Source organism: Panthera uncia (assembly GCF_023721935.1).
Source record: "Panthera uncia isolate 11264 chromosome B2 unlocalized genomic scaffold, Puncia_PCG_1.0 HiC_scaffold_24, whole genome shotgun sequence".
NCBI classification, from domain to species: domain Eukaryota; kingdom Metazoa; phylum Chordata; class Mammalia; order Carnivora; family Felidae; genus Panthera; species Panthera uncia.
This window is the reverse complement of record NW_026057580.1, coordinates 107,311,479-107,329,914: the sequence shown is the minus strand read 5'-3', so window position 1 is coordinate 107,329,914 and position 18,436 is coordinate 107,311,479. Positions and strand designations below refer to the sequence as shown.

General features: G+C 39.7%; 1 protein-coding gene across 1 annotated transcript in view; it reads right to left on the bottom strand.

The window, feature by feature from the left end:
• The window catches only part of SCAF8 (SR-related CTD associated factor 8), a 101,933-nt gene extending 90,709 nt beyond the window's left edge, over nucleotides 1–11,224 (bottom strand). Inside the window, 4 exon segments of the mRNA XM_049653161.1 lie at nucleotides 4,279–4,308; nucleotides 4,310–4,342; nucleotides 10,536–10,619; nucleotides 10,963–11,224. Of these exon segments, the coding sequence (XP_049509118.1) occupies nucleotides 4,279–4,308; nucleotides 4,310–4,342; nucleotides 10,536–10,619; nucleotides 10,963–11,043 (228 nt within the window). The 5' untranslated portion in view covers nucleotides 11,044–11,224.
• Nucleotides 11,225–18,436: the final 7,212 nt, after the last annotated feature.

Below are 18,436 nucleotides of genomic sequence, written 5' to 3'. Positions count from 1 at the left end.
ACACTTCTTTCACCTATGAATCTACAATATTAGAAACACATCTTTCACCTAAAACCTTCTCTACATCTAAACTTCTGAATTCTGGCTTTTTGATTTGAAAAATGTTAAGAAACATTTTTAAACCACAACATAAATGGTTACAAATGCTGAAACTAATAAAAAGGGAAGAATAAAGTTAATTTGGGTTTAATGTCTTCCACACTAAAGGAATAAAATACCAAAAATGGACAAAGGAAGAAAAAAACCAAAATGGAATACAAAAAAACCCAATCTAATTATACTTCAAATGAATAGCAGAACCACATTAAGGGGAAAAAATTAACCAAGCCATGTTTAAACATAGCATTTTGACTATATACCCTCAGGTAAAAAAAAAAAAAAAAAGAAAAGAAAAGAAAAAAGAGAACTATAAACAAATATTAAATGCTCATTAATACGTTTGTTTTCAGAGACATATGGTTTAGCAATTCTGAAACTACTTTCTGTGTGTTTTAGGTTTGATCAAATATGTAAATACACTGTGGGTAACAGAAACTAGTTTTCTTGCTGTCAGAGAAAGTAATTACAGAATTGGAAAGGGGAAAAGCTAGAATGAACCCTACAGTTGTTGGACTGGAACTGGAGGTTATCAGGGTGAATCCATGGCTTTTTAGATAGGCAGACAGTTAAAAACCAAAAATTTATGTGTATATATGTTTATGTACATATGTATACATGTATACATGTATACATATATGCAGTATTGTTATATATTATATACATATGTATATAATATATATAATTTCTAGATTAATCCACTAATAAATATCCACAAGAAGAAACTAGAATTCCTTGGAGGAATGGCTGATTCCAAGGCTGGGGTGGGAATATCTTATTATGTAAGAAAGAGAATTCTCAAAACATAACGACCACACATCAAAAGGACACAAAAGACAGCTTGAAATAGCTCTGACTGGTCAAAACTGAGACACTCTCCATCAAAAAACCCCAATGATTAAAAAAAAAAAAAAAAATCCACAAGTTCATACTGATATGCATACATATACATAAACACATTAAGGGGGAAGAAGGAAAAGCTCTTACAGAATGCTAATAATAAAGAAATGATAGACTTAGAAAATCACCTTTTGGCATTAGTACTGATTCAAGGCAAGAATTAAACAGATGCTTAAACAAATGGGTTAACGTTCGATAAGCAACAAGGTATGTGCTTAGTTTCAAAATACCTCCCCATAAGATACTTGTTACAAAGGGATAAATAGTATCTTTACAACAGAGAAACCTTGGGAGGGGGGAGGGGAGTTAACATTCCTATTAATGGGATAAATAGACACCATGTGCTTTCTGAGAACACAATATCATTTCTGCAGAATGCGAAAAATGTGTAAGCTTAACCTAATCATTAAGCAACAGAAGAAAACTCAAACTGAGAAAATTCTAAAAATAACTGGCCTATTATCATTCAATACAATCAAAGGTCATAAAAGACAAAGAGTTATAACCAACTGTTTCAGGGTAAAGGATACTGAAGAAACAAGATGAATGAATTCAAGGTGTGGAGTAGCATTTACTCTTTCCGTTATTAAGGACATTACTGATATAATTAATAAAATCTGATCAAGATCTGCAAACAACTGCATTATATCAAGGTTAATTTCCTGATGTTGATTCCTATACTATGGCTATGTAAAAGAATGTCACTGCTTGTAGAAAACAGCCACTTAAAAGTAAAATGAATTGCATTTCCTATCAAAATGCCCGAAAAAGTTTGTGTGTTTTCATGTGCATGTGAAGAGGGAGTGAACAAAACAGCAAAAATGGTTCATTAACATAATTAGGTAGAGAAGTCAAGATGAAGTGTACATAAAATCCTTCATTCTTGTAACTTTTCTGTAAATCTGAAGTTGTCAAAATAAAGTTCAAAAGTGGGAAAAGGCTAATTTATACTTGGACATTATGACAGTAAAAAGGAATTGTGAAAAACTGAGTGATAGTTCTTTACACAAGGGTAAGAACATATCTCAAGCAAAGGTTGAGACCTGGGTCTGTCTCTTCCAGTTTCAGCTCTAATACTTACAAAGTCACATTTTGTTGGTAAAACCACAACGGTGGCCTCAGTTTTCTAGTTGGTAAAAGGAGAGTAGCACCTATCCTTTTCTCAAAAGCTTATCCTAAACTTCCACTGAAACTTGATGGCTGGGGTCAAGAGGGTCAGAGCACAACACTATATACTGTAAAGTGGCTCACTTTTAACAATGGTAAACAAAAGTATTTCAAAAAGACCTAAGCCACACATCTTTCATCACAGCAAACAGCTGTTGCAGAAAGTAGGTATCTGCTATATATTTTGGTTTATAAAAATTTTCACTTACTCAACATTCTTTTTACCCATATACTTCAAATATTTCAATAAATTCAAACACCCCAATCTATTTTTTTACCATAAAACTTTACAGTGTAAAAATCTTACTAAATTTTAAAAAGCCATGAACTAGGATTTGGTCAACTTATTTTTTTAAGTAAAATATAACTGACATAGAACACTATTAGTTTCAGATGTACCAGTAAACCTTTTAGGGACTGTGACCCAGTATAAAAAGATCTTTATATCATTTCCAAAATTCTATATACCAAGATGTAAGATATACAATCCAAAGTGTTTCATCTTTCACTGACAAGCTACTCAAATTAGCCCTAAGGAATCCAATCAAATTCAAAGAATAAGCGTTTATAAGAAAGAGAACCCGATTTTTTCATGTACTTAAGCAAAAGTTTGCTTTAAAAATAAAAATACTTATTAACTTATTCTCCAAATTCATAAAGGTTTCGTCACCACTTAAGACAAGTTTTTAATCATTTGCATGTGGAGACAAATACTTCAGTGACAAAGGGAAACATTCCTACAGCTGTTATGCAATAGTTATGATTTCAAAATAAAAACTGATTTCTATAAACACATGATACAAAATTTGGTATAAAATAAAACTTAATGTAGCTCATCTTGTTTTCCCACTATTGAAACATAAGACCATGTTCTTGTTGAAAGAAGTCTACTTACTCATGTCTATTTTGAATAACAGATGAGCATTCTAGACTCTTTAAGGCAAAATGCTGAGAGGAGCAACCAGAAGTGAGAAGGGCTGCGGCCAGCCGGTCCCCAAAGTGCAGAGCCCCAGCGTCGGGCCTGCCCGCACAGCCTCACCAGCTCTGCACCACCTCACTCAGGCACATAAGGCGGATCGAGGCAGGGGAGGATTAAAAGAACATCAGCTCCAAAAAGGGTATGCTTCCTGCTTGTCTTGTTTACCACTGTGTCCCAGCAGACAGAAAAGTGTCTGGCACATGGGTAAGCACTTTATTGGCTAAATGAAAGAATAAAATCCTAGGTCTTTCAAATCAACCTACATAAATTATATTAAGTTGTGGAATTATTGTAAAAACAAATTTGGCACACATTAACTTCATAGCCATAACTGTGTTTAAGACACGTTAACAAATATTCTCTATTCTCCATTCTGACCAAATGTGGTAAGGTCAAAGTTACCGAGACACTTCCTGACCTATAGTAGACGACACAATGCATTTACATATCCTTCCCTGAGTTTAAAATATGGTGTGTAAGAAATTCTTGTAAAACCAGATCAGAAGACCAAATGCATAAAATTAAAAACCAAAGCACAAATGCATCGTTTATCATCAAACTTGAGATAGAATTAACTTACATAAGAATTTACAGGCTACAGAAAAATTTCTTTTCAGCATTTATTTCTCATATCAGTAGCTCTACCAAAATCTGCTCCTTCATAATTAGAAAACCAAAAATTTGATGTAGTCTTTTTGTTTCTCCAACCCTGCAGTATATCTGTCAATGATCTATCATCTTATAGTTTGAAGAACTTCCTCAAAATATAAGATGTATTTTATTTCCAACCACCAAATTAACAGGTTTGCAATTTATTCACATTAAATAGGTAATGTTATATTCCTTTTGCATTACAGTAAAGTTATGTGGAGCAGAATGTAAGTAAATGCAGCAAGAGTATATATGATTTATGCTCACTATTAAGCACAATAACTTTTTTTTCCACTTAACCTATTTTTTGTGAAGAAATTCAACTATTCCCTAGATGTTCTCTTTAAGATTACTAACATATTCGAAGTGACAAAATTTATTCCACTTCCCAAGTATGGCCCATATAATCAAGACATCATTTCACTTCCAATTTAAACCTAGTATTTTCCAAAGGGCCTGCCTTATGTGCGTTATAATCATCTTACTATGCTTCTTGTGTCCATGCTGCTGGAAAAAGCAGTCTGTACAAGCAGGAGTAGAGGCACAATCCTGAGAGAGAGGAGTAGAGAAAGATGTTGAGAAAACAAAACCAGATAAAATGAGCTCATTCGAGTTCAGGAGTTCAGCCAGTGTTCAAGGTCAAGGTTGATTACATTTTCTCATACCATTTTGAGTTAGAAGTTGTCCAATAACAGCAAAACTGGCCCTAGAAAGAGATATCTGAAATTCCATGTGCGACTAGTAATATCATCACTAATTCTAAGCCAACTATACTTCTAAAAAAAGAAGCAAGCGATCATAAAATATGACTATTTAGGAATCTGGGGAATACAGATGTCCCCTAAATGTCAACCAAAGTTACTATAACAAACTCAGTGCTAGCCTAAATAAAATGATAGAGCTATTTCAATCTTGCCAAAAAAATGCTTACATTTAATCTTGAACAATTAAGACTATAACACTCCCAAGCATGTTCTCAAAAAGCATTATTATCAATCTCCATTATCCTTGTTTTCTAAATTTTCAAAATAATATAAGGAAAAACCCCACAACTTTTATCATACATTGCTTTAAACTGAAAAACAGTAAAGCAAAAAAAGGTTTGGAAATAGCATAATCAAAAAATGAAGCTTAATCTAACTAGAACCTTCAAATGGAATAGTCCCCTCCCAATGATCTCTCCTTAGTAAACTGAACATTACAAACAGATCAGAGTTTCAATTAAAAAATTTCTACCCCCACATTAATTTTATATTTAATCAAAGAATCTTCTAACAGGAAACCTAAATATCTCAAATCAATCATTTTCTTTACATAGGAGAAAACCAAATGTCCAGAAATGTTAACTACCTTGATCCAGGTCATTCAGTCCATAGAATACCACTCATTCATTCATTCAAGAAGTATTTATTTGACACACACTATGTATTAAGGTACTGTGCTATGTACTGAGGATATGAGGCAATGAAATATATGGTCACTGTCCTCATGAAACTTATCGTCTGGTAGGAAAAACTATTATTATATTACTTACAGTAATCACTAAGAGTGAAAGTACAGTTTTCTAAGATCATGTAATGGGAATTAAATCAGTGATTCTCAACCAAGGTCTATTTTGTTCCCCAAGGGGCATTTGATAATGTGCAGACATTTCTGGTTGTCACAATAGTGGCACCTTGTGGGTAGAGGCCAGGATCACTGCCAAACTTCATATAACGCACAGAACAGCTCCTCACAACAAATAATTATCCAGCCCAAAACATCAATAGTACTGAGGGTGAAAAACCCTAATCTAAACCACTGGAGCAGGGAGGCGTTAGTGAAGGGTTCCTCCCTTTATAACACTAAGTATGCCTATCTTTAAGAGAGTTTCACAGCGTGGAAACAAAAAAGATGGCTTGATTGATACAATTAACCAAAGTACTCACTAGAAAGTTAAAACAGGAAAGGAAAGGATTAAAACAGGAAAGGAAAGGAAATAGGAGACAGATTCCCTGGTAGGTGAAAATGAAACAAAAATGCAATGTCTTCTGGTTGCTTCACATAAAATTCCTTTCCTGAACCACAGACAAAAGAAAAATACACAAATAAAAACAAAATTCACACGTTTTTATTTATTACTCCCTCTACCTTTTCCACTGTTCACCATCCCATGTCTACTACTAGATACTGGTGGGAAGATTATAAAAAGTCCTATAGTTGGACAAATGAACACTATGGAAACAAAACTGGAAATGAAATAAAACAGAGATGGGACTTCACTTTCAGTGTGAAAGACAAGACACAGAAGAGGAAAATGTCCTAGGTGTTAACGTGACTCTTAAAAGTCTACATCTGCTAATCTTGACTAACTGAAGGATCCTAAGGACAAAACACACCAAGAATTTAGGCATCCTAAAGATGATAAAAGGTACTAGAACCATTTCAGAATTTATGAACCAAGGCAAATCCAAAATTTGCATTGTGGTAATTTACTGGACACATCTCAAATCTACATATCTGGTTCTTTATTATCCCACTCAGCCTTTTCTGAGCAGCAAGAGAAATGGATCATGATAGAAAAAACAACTATAGTAATTCAACAAGCTATACAAAGAATCTAGGGGGAAAAAACTGATCACTAACTGGTATTTGATTATGTTAAAGTATTAATGTTAACTTGTTGAAGTATAATAAGTCCTTAAAAATTTAAAGAATCCAACACACAAGTAAAATTCATTTCCTCTAGTTACTTTGTCTAAGTATAGCCAGTGCATAACAGATGCTTATATTTTCCATGTATTACTTTAAGAGCTCCTTGATCATGGGGGCGCCTGGGTGGCTCAGTCCATTAAGCGTCCGACTTCAGCTCAGGTCATGATCTCACGGCTGGTGGGTTGGATCCCCGCATCAGGCTCTGTGCTGACAGCTCAGAGCCTGGAGCCTGCTTCGGATTCTGTGTCTCCCTCTCGCTCTCTGCCCCTTCCCCACTCACACTCTGTCTCTCCGTCTCTTAAAAAAATAAACATTAAAATAAATTAAAAAATTATTTGAAAAAAGAGTTCCTTTATCATGAAAGTGCCCTCTCCAATTAAGTTATGATTTTCTGAGGAAAGAGTTATGCATTGCTAGTCTTTTCCATCTTTTCAAAAACAAAGTAATAACCCTACCACAATGACCACCATTCAGTGGCATTCTTAGGGACAGCTCACATAAAACTGCCGCATTCCAGTAATCAGCTGTGGTCCTAAAATAGTTAACAGAATTTAAGCAGACCAACGAGTCCCCTTTCACTGAAGTGAGAACTCTAAACCACCGTAACAAGGGTATGACACCATCTCGGAGCAGCTACAACTACAATACTTGTAATGATAATAATTCTCTCAGTTAACTGCCCAGGTCAAGCACTGACTCTTAGGGAATCTTATATTCCAATGTGGACAAACTTTCTTTCATCATTTCAGAACTGACATTACTGCTCCTGGGATTAACTCATCTCAATGATGACGCTTATCTGTAAATGACGGCTTTCTCACAAAACTAGCACAGTGGGCACTTAAATATCAGTTCTTAGACCTCAATCTCATTGAACTCAAGATAACTAAGGAATTTACCACATAAAGGATCTTCTGACAGTGATTTTGAACACAGGGAAGGAGAGGGCACAGACTCCCTTTGACAGATTATGGTGGGTAGGGGTGGGGGCAGCAGCACCTGTTGACCATGATTCAGAAACACGATGCATAAGGCATATATTTTCAGACTGAAACTCATCCATGGTTTGTAAATTAAAAATCTATATTCTTAACTTGGGTTGGCTGGCTGGCTCAATCGATAGAGCATGTGACTCTAGATCTCAGGGTTGTGATGTCAAGCCCCATGTTGGATGTAGAGATTACTTAAAAATAAAATCTTAAAAAAAAAAAATCAATATTCTTAACTTTCAAATCTCTGGTACTGTATGTCCCTATTTTCAAGCCAATGCTGGAAGGGGGTCAATATTAAAAAACCTGAGAACTGGGGTGCCTGGGTGGCTCAGTCAGCTGAGGGTCCAACTGTTGGTTTCAGCTCAGGCCGTATCTCACAGTTTGTGAAATCGAGCTCCTCACGTTGGGCTCTGTGCCGACGGCATGGAGCCTGCTTGGGATTCTCTCTCCCTCTCTCTCTGCTCCTCTCCAGCTCTCCCACACATGCTCTCTCTCTCTCAAAATAAATAAACTTAAAAAAATAATAATAACCTGAGAATTAGCAAGCCATAAAACCTAAGCATATTTTAAATCAGGCTTTAAAAGCCAAATTCACTATAAGTAAACATTCTAAAACATCCTTTTCTCCTAATACTATAACTCAAGATTCTTTTTTTATTTTTACCCTTTACGATACATGATTTAATGGAAAATATTCATTACTGAACTATTTCCCATGACTATATGCTTGCTTGTAACAAAATTACTACAACAGCAAGCATTACATTCGCAGAAACTATATTCAAAATCAGAAAAAAAGATTATGTATTTTGTGTTTAAAACAAAAAGTATATTCCTCTGAATCTTTTTTGACAGTACTTCCCTCCCCCAACACTCTATGACTCCATATTGCTATTTTTAAGCTAACTCCACATTCAAACATGGTGAAGTTTGAGATTAGTAAATAAAAGTTGAAAGATTTTCTAACTTCTTTGAAATCCGTAGGGAGAAAGGGGAGCGCACTACATACACTAAAATGGAACTACTACTGCCAATTTCAAATTCCTGTAAAGACTAGATGAGAAAACAGGTTAAATATACAGCTAGCCATGTAAATATTAGGCCCCCTATCCTTAATGGCAATACTAAATTGAAAAACTGATATACCATTTCTATTCCACTGTGCTCTATTGTGACAACCATAGTGTAGTTAGCACCTTTACTCTATCACATGAGGGATCCTATTCAAAATTTTGTGGGGGGGGGGGGGGCTGGAGTGAGGGAAGATATATATTAGGAAACCCCTAGACAAACAGAAGAAACACCCATCAAAAAGGGGTGGGGTAGGAGCACCTGGCTGGCTCAGTCAGAAAGGCATGTGACTCTTGATCTCCGAGCTGGGAGTTCTAGCCCCACGTTGGATGCAGAGATTACTAAAAAATAAACTTAGGAAAAAAAAAAAAAAAAAAGTGTGGGTGGGGGGTAAGTCAAATCACTGCACTGGAAATAAGAGAAAGGCTTTTTTTTAAAAATATATAATTCTTAAAACTTTAACATTCCATAGTGCTGTAACACAGTATGTAGCAAATAAAAAGGCTACATAGAGCTGTTTTCTTTCCGGCACAGCTGAGAAACTATTAGCAATAAATTGGAACATACAGTACCAATATTTTTTTCTTTTAGATTTTAAGCACTACATAGTATTGCTGAAAGAACCAAATTTTGTAGTTATTAGCTGTCAATTCATAAATAAAATGGAAAAAAGATTTCCAAGTCTACCGCTCTGTTTACTAAATGGTTAAAAAAGAGAAAGAAAATCCAATACCAAAAAAGAAAATTCTTTATTAAAAAAAAAAAAAAAAAGGTTTGTTTTCATCTGTGTCATTGCTGTGTACTGTAATATGGAGAGCCCAACTCACACGAATGTTATCTAACTTTTATTTAGCCTCTTTGCTAAGCTTCCCAAATGCCAATTCTTAAAAAAAAGGAAGAAGAAATAAAAGAAAAAAAAAATGTAAGACAGTTTTAAAAAAAGCATTATCCTCTTCATATTATCAACAGTAACATGTCTGGTATTTTAAAAGGTGAATATTTAAGATTTTGTTAATGACACTATTGAATAGAGTACCAGCACTTCCGCATCAGAAGTTCATAAAATTCATGCGACTTTAGTTAACATCACATTAAAATTCTTTCCAAGACAGATAAGGATAATTCTGGCTATGTAGATAGGTGCTCGTTATGTTTAATGTTTGCATTAAGATCTATTTACGTCGGAGTTTTAAAAAAAATAACGTACTTTATTAAAACCTGTCTCCTTTCAGACTAGTGAATTCAATTAAATAGTGAAAACTGGACACCTGCTTTAAAATCTAGTGTTAGATTTGACATTATGAATGAGCCCGTGGGAAAGGCTTCCCCAACATCTTCCCTCTCCTGAAGCACAGACCTCTGCCTACCATTTGTGTCTTTATGCCCTAATGATGAGAGGAGGGACAAGTAACAATCCTGCGTCCCCATCAACCATTCTCTTAGCCTAAGTCCCTAGCTGGCAGGTTACCTAGCCAACAGTATCTCAAATATAAACAGTACGTACAACGTGACCATAGATCATCACCCCTGTTAGGTTCCCTTCCTGTACTACCCTCATCGGTGCCTGCCTCATTAAGGACCCCGGGGAAGTCTGGGCAGTGATGTCCGGCGTGCAGTTAAAATCCCGCAAGGCCACGAAAGAGGTGGGCGGGCCAGGCCTCGGCGGAACTGACCCCGAGAGACCAGCCAGGAGCCTCCGGGGGAGGGCCCAACGGGGCCTTCCCTCCAACCCCTAAGCCACTCAATAGGGCGCCGGAGACACCGGAACCTCCCTCCGCCCCGGGGCGGCCCTCCCCCAGCCCTCCCCTCGGACTCGGGGGAGGGGCGCGGGGCAGAGAAACACCCCTCCCCCTCCTCCCCGACACAGCTAGGCCGCCACTCGCCCCACCCTGGGAAATCCTGCAGGCCCGCACCCACCCGGCTCACGCGGGCCTCGTCCCGGTGGGAGGTATGGGTAGGAGGGGAAGCTAGACTGCAATACCAACCTCGCTATTGAAGGTTTTCACAGCCTCCATGTTGTCGGTGCGGAGGCCCCGAGCCCGGCGGCGGAAGAGGCGGCGGCCACTGCACTGGGTGGGAAGAGCGAGACGCGGGCGGCGGCGCCGCCGCGAGGAGGGGCGCCGGCGGGAGACCCGGCCGCTGCGACCCTGGGGCCGAAGCGGAAGGGCAAGCACTGGCAGGGAAAGACTCCCTCAGGGACAGCGAGGCTCCGGCATGGCCGCTAGGGCGGGCGGAGCGCCGGTCTGGGGAACACAGGCGCTGCCGGGGCGGGTCGGCAGCGGGCGGGGGAGGGGCTGGGCCGCGGCGCCTTCTCTTCTCAGCCCCGCTCGGTCTCGGTCCTCCGCCCTCTAGCCCCGTCCCCTACACTCCCCACCCCCTCCTTCTTCTTCCTTCGTCAGACTCCTGTTTCACCTCCCCGCCGCTCGGGCCGCAGGAACCAGCAGCGCACAGCGAAGACGGAGGAGGAAGCGCTGGCAGCAGCGGCTGCGGCATCCAATATGGCGGACGCGAGTCGGGCCGCGCAGCTCGGAGATCCGCGGCGCCGGCCAGCGCGCCCCCTGCTGACTGGACCGCGCGGGCCCGAGCGGCCGCGCGGAAACCAACGAGCCAGCTCGGGCCAGAGCGTCGCCGCCCGGAGGTCCCGCTCCGCTCGGCCCGGGGCGGCCAGCTCCTCGCCCCCTCCTCGCGCCTTGCAGACGCGGGAGCGAGCGCTGCGGCCGCGTGGGGCGCCGCGGCCCGCCCTTGGAGGGCCCTGCAAAGCGTTTCTCTGAGAAATGCCAAAGTGTCCCCGTAACACGACAAGTTTGGGAAATAATGTCCACGTTTCGGTTGTTTGCATGTGGATTGGCCCCTTTACGTGAGATGCTGGGTTCACGTGCCTTTGAGAACTTCACTGGACAGTGGCCTAAAGGTTAACAGCCAAGAGAAAAGTTCCTAGTCATTCATTTATTTAGTAACGATGAGTCCATGCATTTTAATAGCGTCTCGAGGAAATGTGAGAAACAAAAGCCTCGGATCCGGATGGGGGCAGGGGGACGAGGGAAGCACGCACACAGCCAGCAAGCAGCTCCGAGCAGGAAATGCACGCTGCATAAAATCCAGGGGGACTGGTGCACAGACAATGAGAGCATTTGTCTGTGCGGCGGGAAGCGGGTCCCAGATGCACGAGATTTGTATAGGTGAAAGGGAAACTCATTTTTAATGGCAGATGAATTATTTTAAAGGAATTTTGCCCTTGGTTGTTTGGAGTTGAAACGGTGAATACAATATTCGTGATGAAAAGGGAGATGCTGCTAGCAAAATGCCTGCTCTCACTTTGTGCAATGTAAAATAACCAATACCAAATTAAAAGCAAAATTTATTGAAATTAAAAGTTAGGGGTGTACCACCGAACCCCAAACGCTGCAGTCCTCTTGCTGAGAGTCTTTTTTTCAGCAGTCACCTCCCAAGTTCACTCAAAGGAACGGGAGGAAAATGGCAGGATTTTATGCTGGGGGATTGTTGGTCTCAAGGTACTTTGGTAAGAGCTGAGCCCAGAGCCTATGAAACAGAGAGGCATGCCCTTCTTGATTCCCTAGGGTCTAGGTCTACTCATTAACAACTTTAACATGGGGGCTGGCTACTTAAAAGGTAAAAAGGGCAACTTTTTCATCAGTAAGAGCTTATATTTCTATCTTCAAAACCTCAAATGTGGTCACAAAGTGCTCCATGTCCTTTGGCCTCCAATCCTCATAGGCCTGGCGCTTATGATCTCTTGGCCAACAATTGTTATAGCCTCCTAACTGGTCCCCTGCTTGTCGTCCTAAAATTCATTCTCCAAACTAGCCAGAAGGACTTTTTTTTTTTTTTTAACACAACTCAGATGAGGTCACTTCCTTGCTTAAATCCCTTTAGAATTTTCCTATTGCTCTTCAGATATTGTCATAACCTTTTACCAGGGCCTGAAGGCCCTGCCTCCCAGGGCTCATGCTACTCTGCCTTCCTATCTCCACTCTGTCCACCCTGGCCTCCTTTCTGTTCCTGGGCAACACTAAGCATTTTCCTACCTAGAACACTTGTATGTGTCCCTTCCCTCTGGGATGCTGATGCCGGGATTCTTTTCATAGTTGACTCATCCTGTCCTAGAGGTGAGGTCTCTCCTAATCAGTCCATCTAAAGTAAAAGTAGTGTGCTAAATTTGCACAATTACCCTACTCAGTTCTATTCAGACCAGATTCTAAAGCTCAACATCCACTGCTTTGGCCTGTCGGGGATTATTTATTCAGTCATTCATTAATGAACGTTGACTGAATTACCTAGGCCTGAGAGAGTAAAATGCAATACAGGCTAAAGAATAAAGCCAGTTGTTAATATGTTACATAGCTTGATTTTATAAAGCTTCCACGCCGGAAAGATAGCAAAGGGCATACTTTGATCAAGAGAAGGAAAAGAAGAGGGAAAAAGTAGAGGACAGCCTGAGCACTGAGATGAGAAGGAAGTAAAGCAAGAGGAAAAGTAGAGAAAGATCAGAGGAGCTACAGGGAGTCTGGAGGAGGCCCAGTGCAACAACTAAGTACGATGTTTTGCACAACCACGCATACCTCTACAATGTGAACATGGCAATACCCATATCTATAGTGTATGTACGTGTGTGTATTAGTTAGGGTTCCAATTCCCAGTATGACAAAACAAACCAATCTAAGTTAACTTCAGCATACAAGAATTCACTATTAGGATGTGGGTAGGTTTTGTCCTTGATTCCAAAGTCAGGAATGCAGATGGGCCTAAGAAACCAGAATACAGAAACCCTAAACAGCACCCTAATCTCTGCTTACCTGCTTTCATTTTCTTTCTGTTACTTTATCCAAATCTGTTTTACTAGTGAGATAGGACTTATGTTCCTGGCTTTATAGTTCTAAACACCTAGAGGACTTGACTGAACACTTTCCTGCTTTCAAATTCCAAGGGAAGGAGATGGAATTTAATTGATCCAACTTGGATTAGGTGACCATCACCAAAAAACTTAAGGCCATTAATTCATATTTTGAAGAAGAATGATAGGGGAAATAGTAGGCAGAAGTATTCCTGCCCCTGGAAGAGATATGCCCATTATAAACGATGAAACTCACGTTTTAGAGTTTGTGACATTCTCTTCTGAATGTGGTATCATGGGCCTGTCCCTTCGGATTTAGTCATTTCTGGGAATAACTCATAGGCTCCAATTAGCCGAAAGGTCAGAGTCTAGAGCAGCACTCACCACAGAACTTTCTGGGATCATGGGAATGTTCTACATCTGTGTCACCCAAGTCAGTAGCACTAGCTCTATGTGACTATTATGTACTGGAAATGTGGCTCGTGCAACTGAGGGAAAGAATTTTTATTTTTTATTTCACTCTAACTGATTCAAGTTTAAATGTGTGCTAGTGACGACCAGATTGGAAAGCAGAGGTCTAGCTAGAGAGGACTTGCTCCTGTGGATAGGGCACTTCCTAGGTACAAGGGAATAGTTGTGAGATGACACGAAGCAAAAATCAACTTAATTATCAGCTATCAGAAGTAACAATATGTGTATATAAGGGATTTCTTTAATGTTTATTTTTGAGAGAGACAGAGCGTGAGTGGGGGAGGGGCAGAGAGAAGGAGACACAGAATCCAAAGCAGGCTCCAGGCTCTGAGCTGTCAGCACAGAGCCCGATGTGGGGCTCGAACTTGGGAATGGTGAGATCATGACCTAGGACAAAGTCAGATGCTTAACCAACTGAGCCACCCAGGTGCTCCCGTACATGAGTTTTTGTTTTTGCTTTTGTTTTTAACTGGGACAAAAACCTGGAGCATTGTTTAAACCAAAACTCATTCCCATCCAATGGGGGGGGGGGGATGAAAACTTGAGGATCCTTAGAAAACATTCTGGAATGGCTTGGGAAATAAAGGTATAGAAAACAAATGGGATATTATACAGTCAATAGAAATGATTAGACTTGGGGAATGGCATGGTGGTTCCTCAAAAATTAAACATAGAATTACCATATGATCCACCAAGTCCACTAATGGGTAAATGCCCGAAAGAATGGAAAGAAGGGACTTGAACAGATATTTTTACACCCATGTTCATAGCAGCACTATTCACAATAACTAAAAGGTGGCAACAGCCCAAGCATCCATTGATTGATGAATGGATAAGTAAAATGTGGTATATTCACATATAATGGAGTATTATTTAACTTGAAAATGGGAGGGATTTCTGACACCACAACATGCATGAACCTTGAAGACATTATGCAGAGTGAAGTAAATAAGACACAATGAGACAAATATTACATGATTCCACTCATATAAGGTACCTAGAATAATCAGATTCATGGAGACTGAGTAGATCGTGGTTGCCAGGGGAAGGCAGGAATGGGGAGTATAGAGTTCATCTGGGGATGATGAAAAAGTTCTGGAGATGGATGGTGATGATGGTTGCACAACAATGTGAATGTACCTAGTGCTACAGAAATGTACATTTTAAAATACTTAAAATGATAAATTTTATGTCAGGTATATTTAACCACAGTAATTTTTTAAATGGTTAGAATAAGAAATATGGGAAATGCATTTGATAGACTACTAAGTACACAGGAGTAAGATAAACTGTTAATGTATTTTAGCTCTAAAAATACATATGCAAAAAGTGAAAAACTATATTTGAAAAGTATTTTAGTGTGCCGGGATTGTGAGGTGGTTTTTTTTTTTTTAAGATTTTATTTTTAAGTAATCTCTACACCCAGTGTGGGGTTCCAACTCAACCCCAAGATCAAGAGTCACATGCTCTACCAACTGAGCCAGCCAGGCACCCCTTTACAATAATTCAATCTTTTTGTATCTCATTTTTTTTTTAATGGGCACGCTGTAATTCACCAAACTTGATACTGAAACCAAGTGGTATAAGAGGGTCGTAAGACACTGAAGATACAAAGTAAACATTTTGCTTTCACCAGCTTAAATTAAGTAGCAATTTTGAGTTTGGTAGGTGTGTTCCATTGTCTGTTAAAGGGTGGCTCTTCAAATGGCTGAAGGTAAAACAGAACATACCATCACCATTAGTAGCAGTAGTCAAAGACCAAGGAAGACTTCTACATTTCCAGGCTCCATAGTGTAACTATCGATTTAAACCGAACGTTTCCCCTTACAACGAATAAACCAGCAGATTCACGTCTTTGCCCTCACAATGAATCTTTCCTTACTTCTAACACACACACTCCTGATCCAAATTATTTGCTTGGCCTACAAACACAACCTTCACTTGTTGCCCCCAGACTTTCCGAGGGAACACTACTGCAAGTTGCCTGTGAGAAGGGGGTATTTTGCCCACTTTAGAGTTTTATGCCACTGCTGTGAAATGAAAGAGCCTGTGATGACTACACAAATTTATGTTCATTTCACGTCATTGAGGAAGGGACCAAATTATTTTGCTGTTATAGAGAAGGCTCAGGTTGTGATAAAAGAGGTTATATTGCCCAAAAGGCATTGACTTATGTCCCTAGACATGGTCGAACATTCTGCTACAAACACCTGTTTTTTTTTTTAAGTGTTTCTTTTTATTTATTTATTTTTTTAAATGTTTTTTTTTTTTAATTTATTTTTGAGACAGAGAGAGACAGAGCATGAACAGCAGAGGGGCAGAGAGAGAGGGAGACACAGAATCCAAAGCAGGCTCCAGGCTCTGAGCTGTCAGCACAGAGCCCGACGTGGGGCTCGAACTCACGGACCTCGAGATCACGACCTGAGCTGAAGTCGGACGCTTAACCGACTGAGCCACCCAGGCGCCCCAAACACCTGTTTTAAGAAGGTACAATGATGGGTGGCGTCAAGGTGGCCCTTGAAATGAGGCCTCATGGGGTTTCAATAAATTGCGATCACTGTGTTTCTCATATGTTGATAAATTAGTAAGTTAACTTAATATATGCAGAGTAGATCAGTGCCTCATAGACAAATTAAAGATAATCAAACACACTGGAGTCTGATATACACCGCTAGAATGCAAATGAGTTAATTTACCATTTTTTATGTCTTTTTTTTTTTTTTTTTTTTTGGCACAGAGGGGGAGAATGCACAAGAAGGAGAGAGGGGAAGAGAGAGAGAGAGAGAGAGAGAGAGAGAGAGAGAGAGAGAGGGAGAGAGTGTCTTAAGCAGGCTCCAATCTCAGTGTAGAGCCTAATGCAGGGCTCGATCTCATGACCATGAGATCATGACCTGAGCTGAAATCAAGAGTCAGATGCTTAACCAACTGAGCCACGCAGGTGTCCCTACTATATCACTTTTAAGTGACTAGAATTCCCCTACTATTCAAGACAAAGTTTTTCCTATCAAGATGCCTGGGAAACAAATAATCTGAAGGTTACTTTGAATCAGTAAATGCCAAAAAGGAACTTTAGTGACTAGAACTTCTATATCCTTCTCCACAACATATACCCAAGCTTTAGTGTTCCTTTTTCCTAGACTGTACTGAATAAACACTGCAAACATCTCTAGTATCTCTTTTGTTTTTAGGCTGACATCTCTTGGCTAAATTTTTTTTTAAGTTTATTTATTTTGAAAGAGACAGACACAGCGTGAGCAGGGGAGGGGCAGAGAAAGAGGGAGAGAGAAAGAATCCCAAGCAGGCTCCACACTGTCAGCACAGAGCCCAATGTAGGTCTTGAACTCATGAAACCATGAGATCATGACCTGAGCCAAAACTGAGAGTCAGAAGCTTAACCAACTAAGTCACTCAGGCACCCCTTTTGGCTAAATTTAATGCCTATAGTAAGACTAGCAGAATCACGGTCTTCTGAAGACCTAACTCTATCCATTCTATATTAATTTTATAGATTTTAATACAAATGTGAAGGTTCTCAAGGTGTTTTTTTTTTAATCAGTTTTAAATGATGCTATGGGCTGAATTGTGTCTCCCAAAAGACATATGTTGAAGTCCAAATGCACAAGTACTTCAGAATGGAACCGAATTTGGAGATAGGGTACTTCCCCTGCCAGCTTGCATTCATTTATTTACTTATCTACCTATCTATCTATTTTAAAATAAGCTCCATGCTAGGGGTGCCTGGGTGGCTCAGTAGGTTAAGTGTCTGATTCTTGACTTCAGCTCAGGTCATGATCTCCTGGTTTGTGAGTTCAAGCCCCATATTAGGCTCTGTGTTGATAGTGTGGAGCCTGTCCCTCCCCTCTCCCTCTCTCTCTGCCTCTCTCCTGCTTGCTCTCTCTCTCCCTCTCTCTCTGCCTCTCTCCTGCTTACTCTATATCTCTCTCTCTCAAAATAAATGAAAACAAACTTAAAAAAACAAACATAAAAAATAATAAAATGGGCTCCATGCCCAATATGAGGCTTGAACTCACAACCCCAAGATTAAGAGTCTCATGCAGAGCCAGCCAGGTGCCCCTCCCCCTGCCAACTTTTTTGAGGTATGACTGAACAATAAAAATTGTATGTATTTAAGGTATACAATATGATATTTAGATATATGTATACATTGTGAAGTGATTAGCACAATAAAACTAATTAACATATCCTTACCTTACATAGTTACCACTTGTGTGTGTGTGTGTGTGTGTGTGTGTGTGTGTGTGGTAAGAACACTTGAGATTTACTCTTACCAAATTTCTTTTTTTTTTCTGTTTATTTATTTAATTATCTATCTATCTATCCATCTATCTATTTAAGTAAACCCTACATCCAACATGGAACTCAAACTCATGAGCCAGACCAAGAGTCACATGCTCTTCTGACTGAGCCCGCCAGGACCCCCTCTTAGCAAATTTCAAATATACTTTATATTATTATTAACTGTAGTCATCATGCTGTACATAAGGCTTCTAGAACTTATTCATCTTATAATTGAAAGTTTGTACCCTTTGGTCAATACTTACC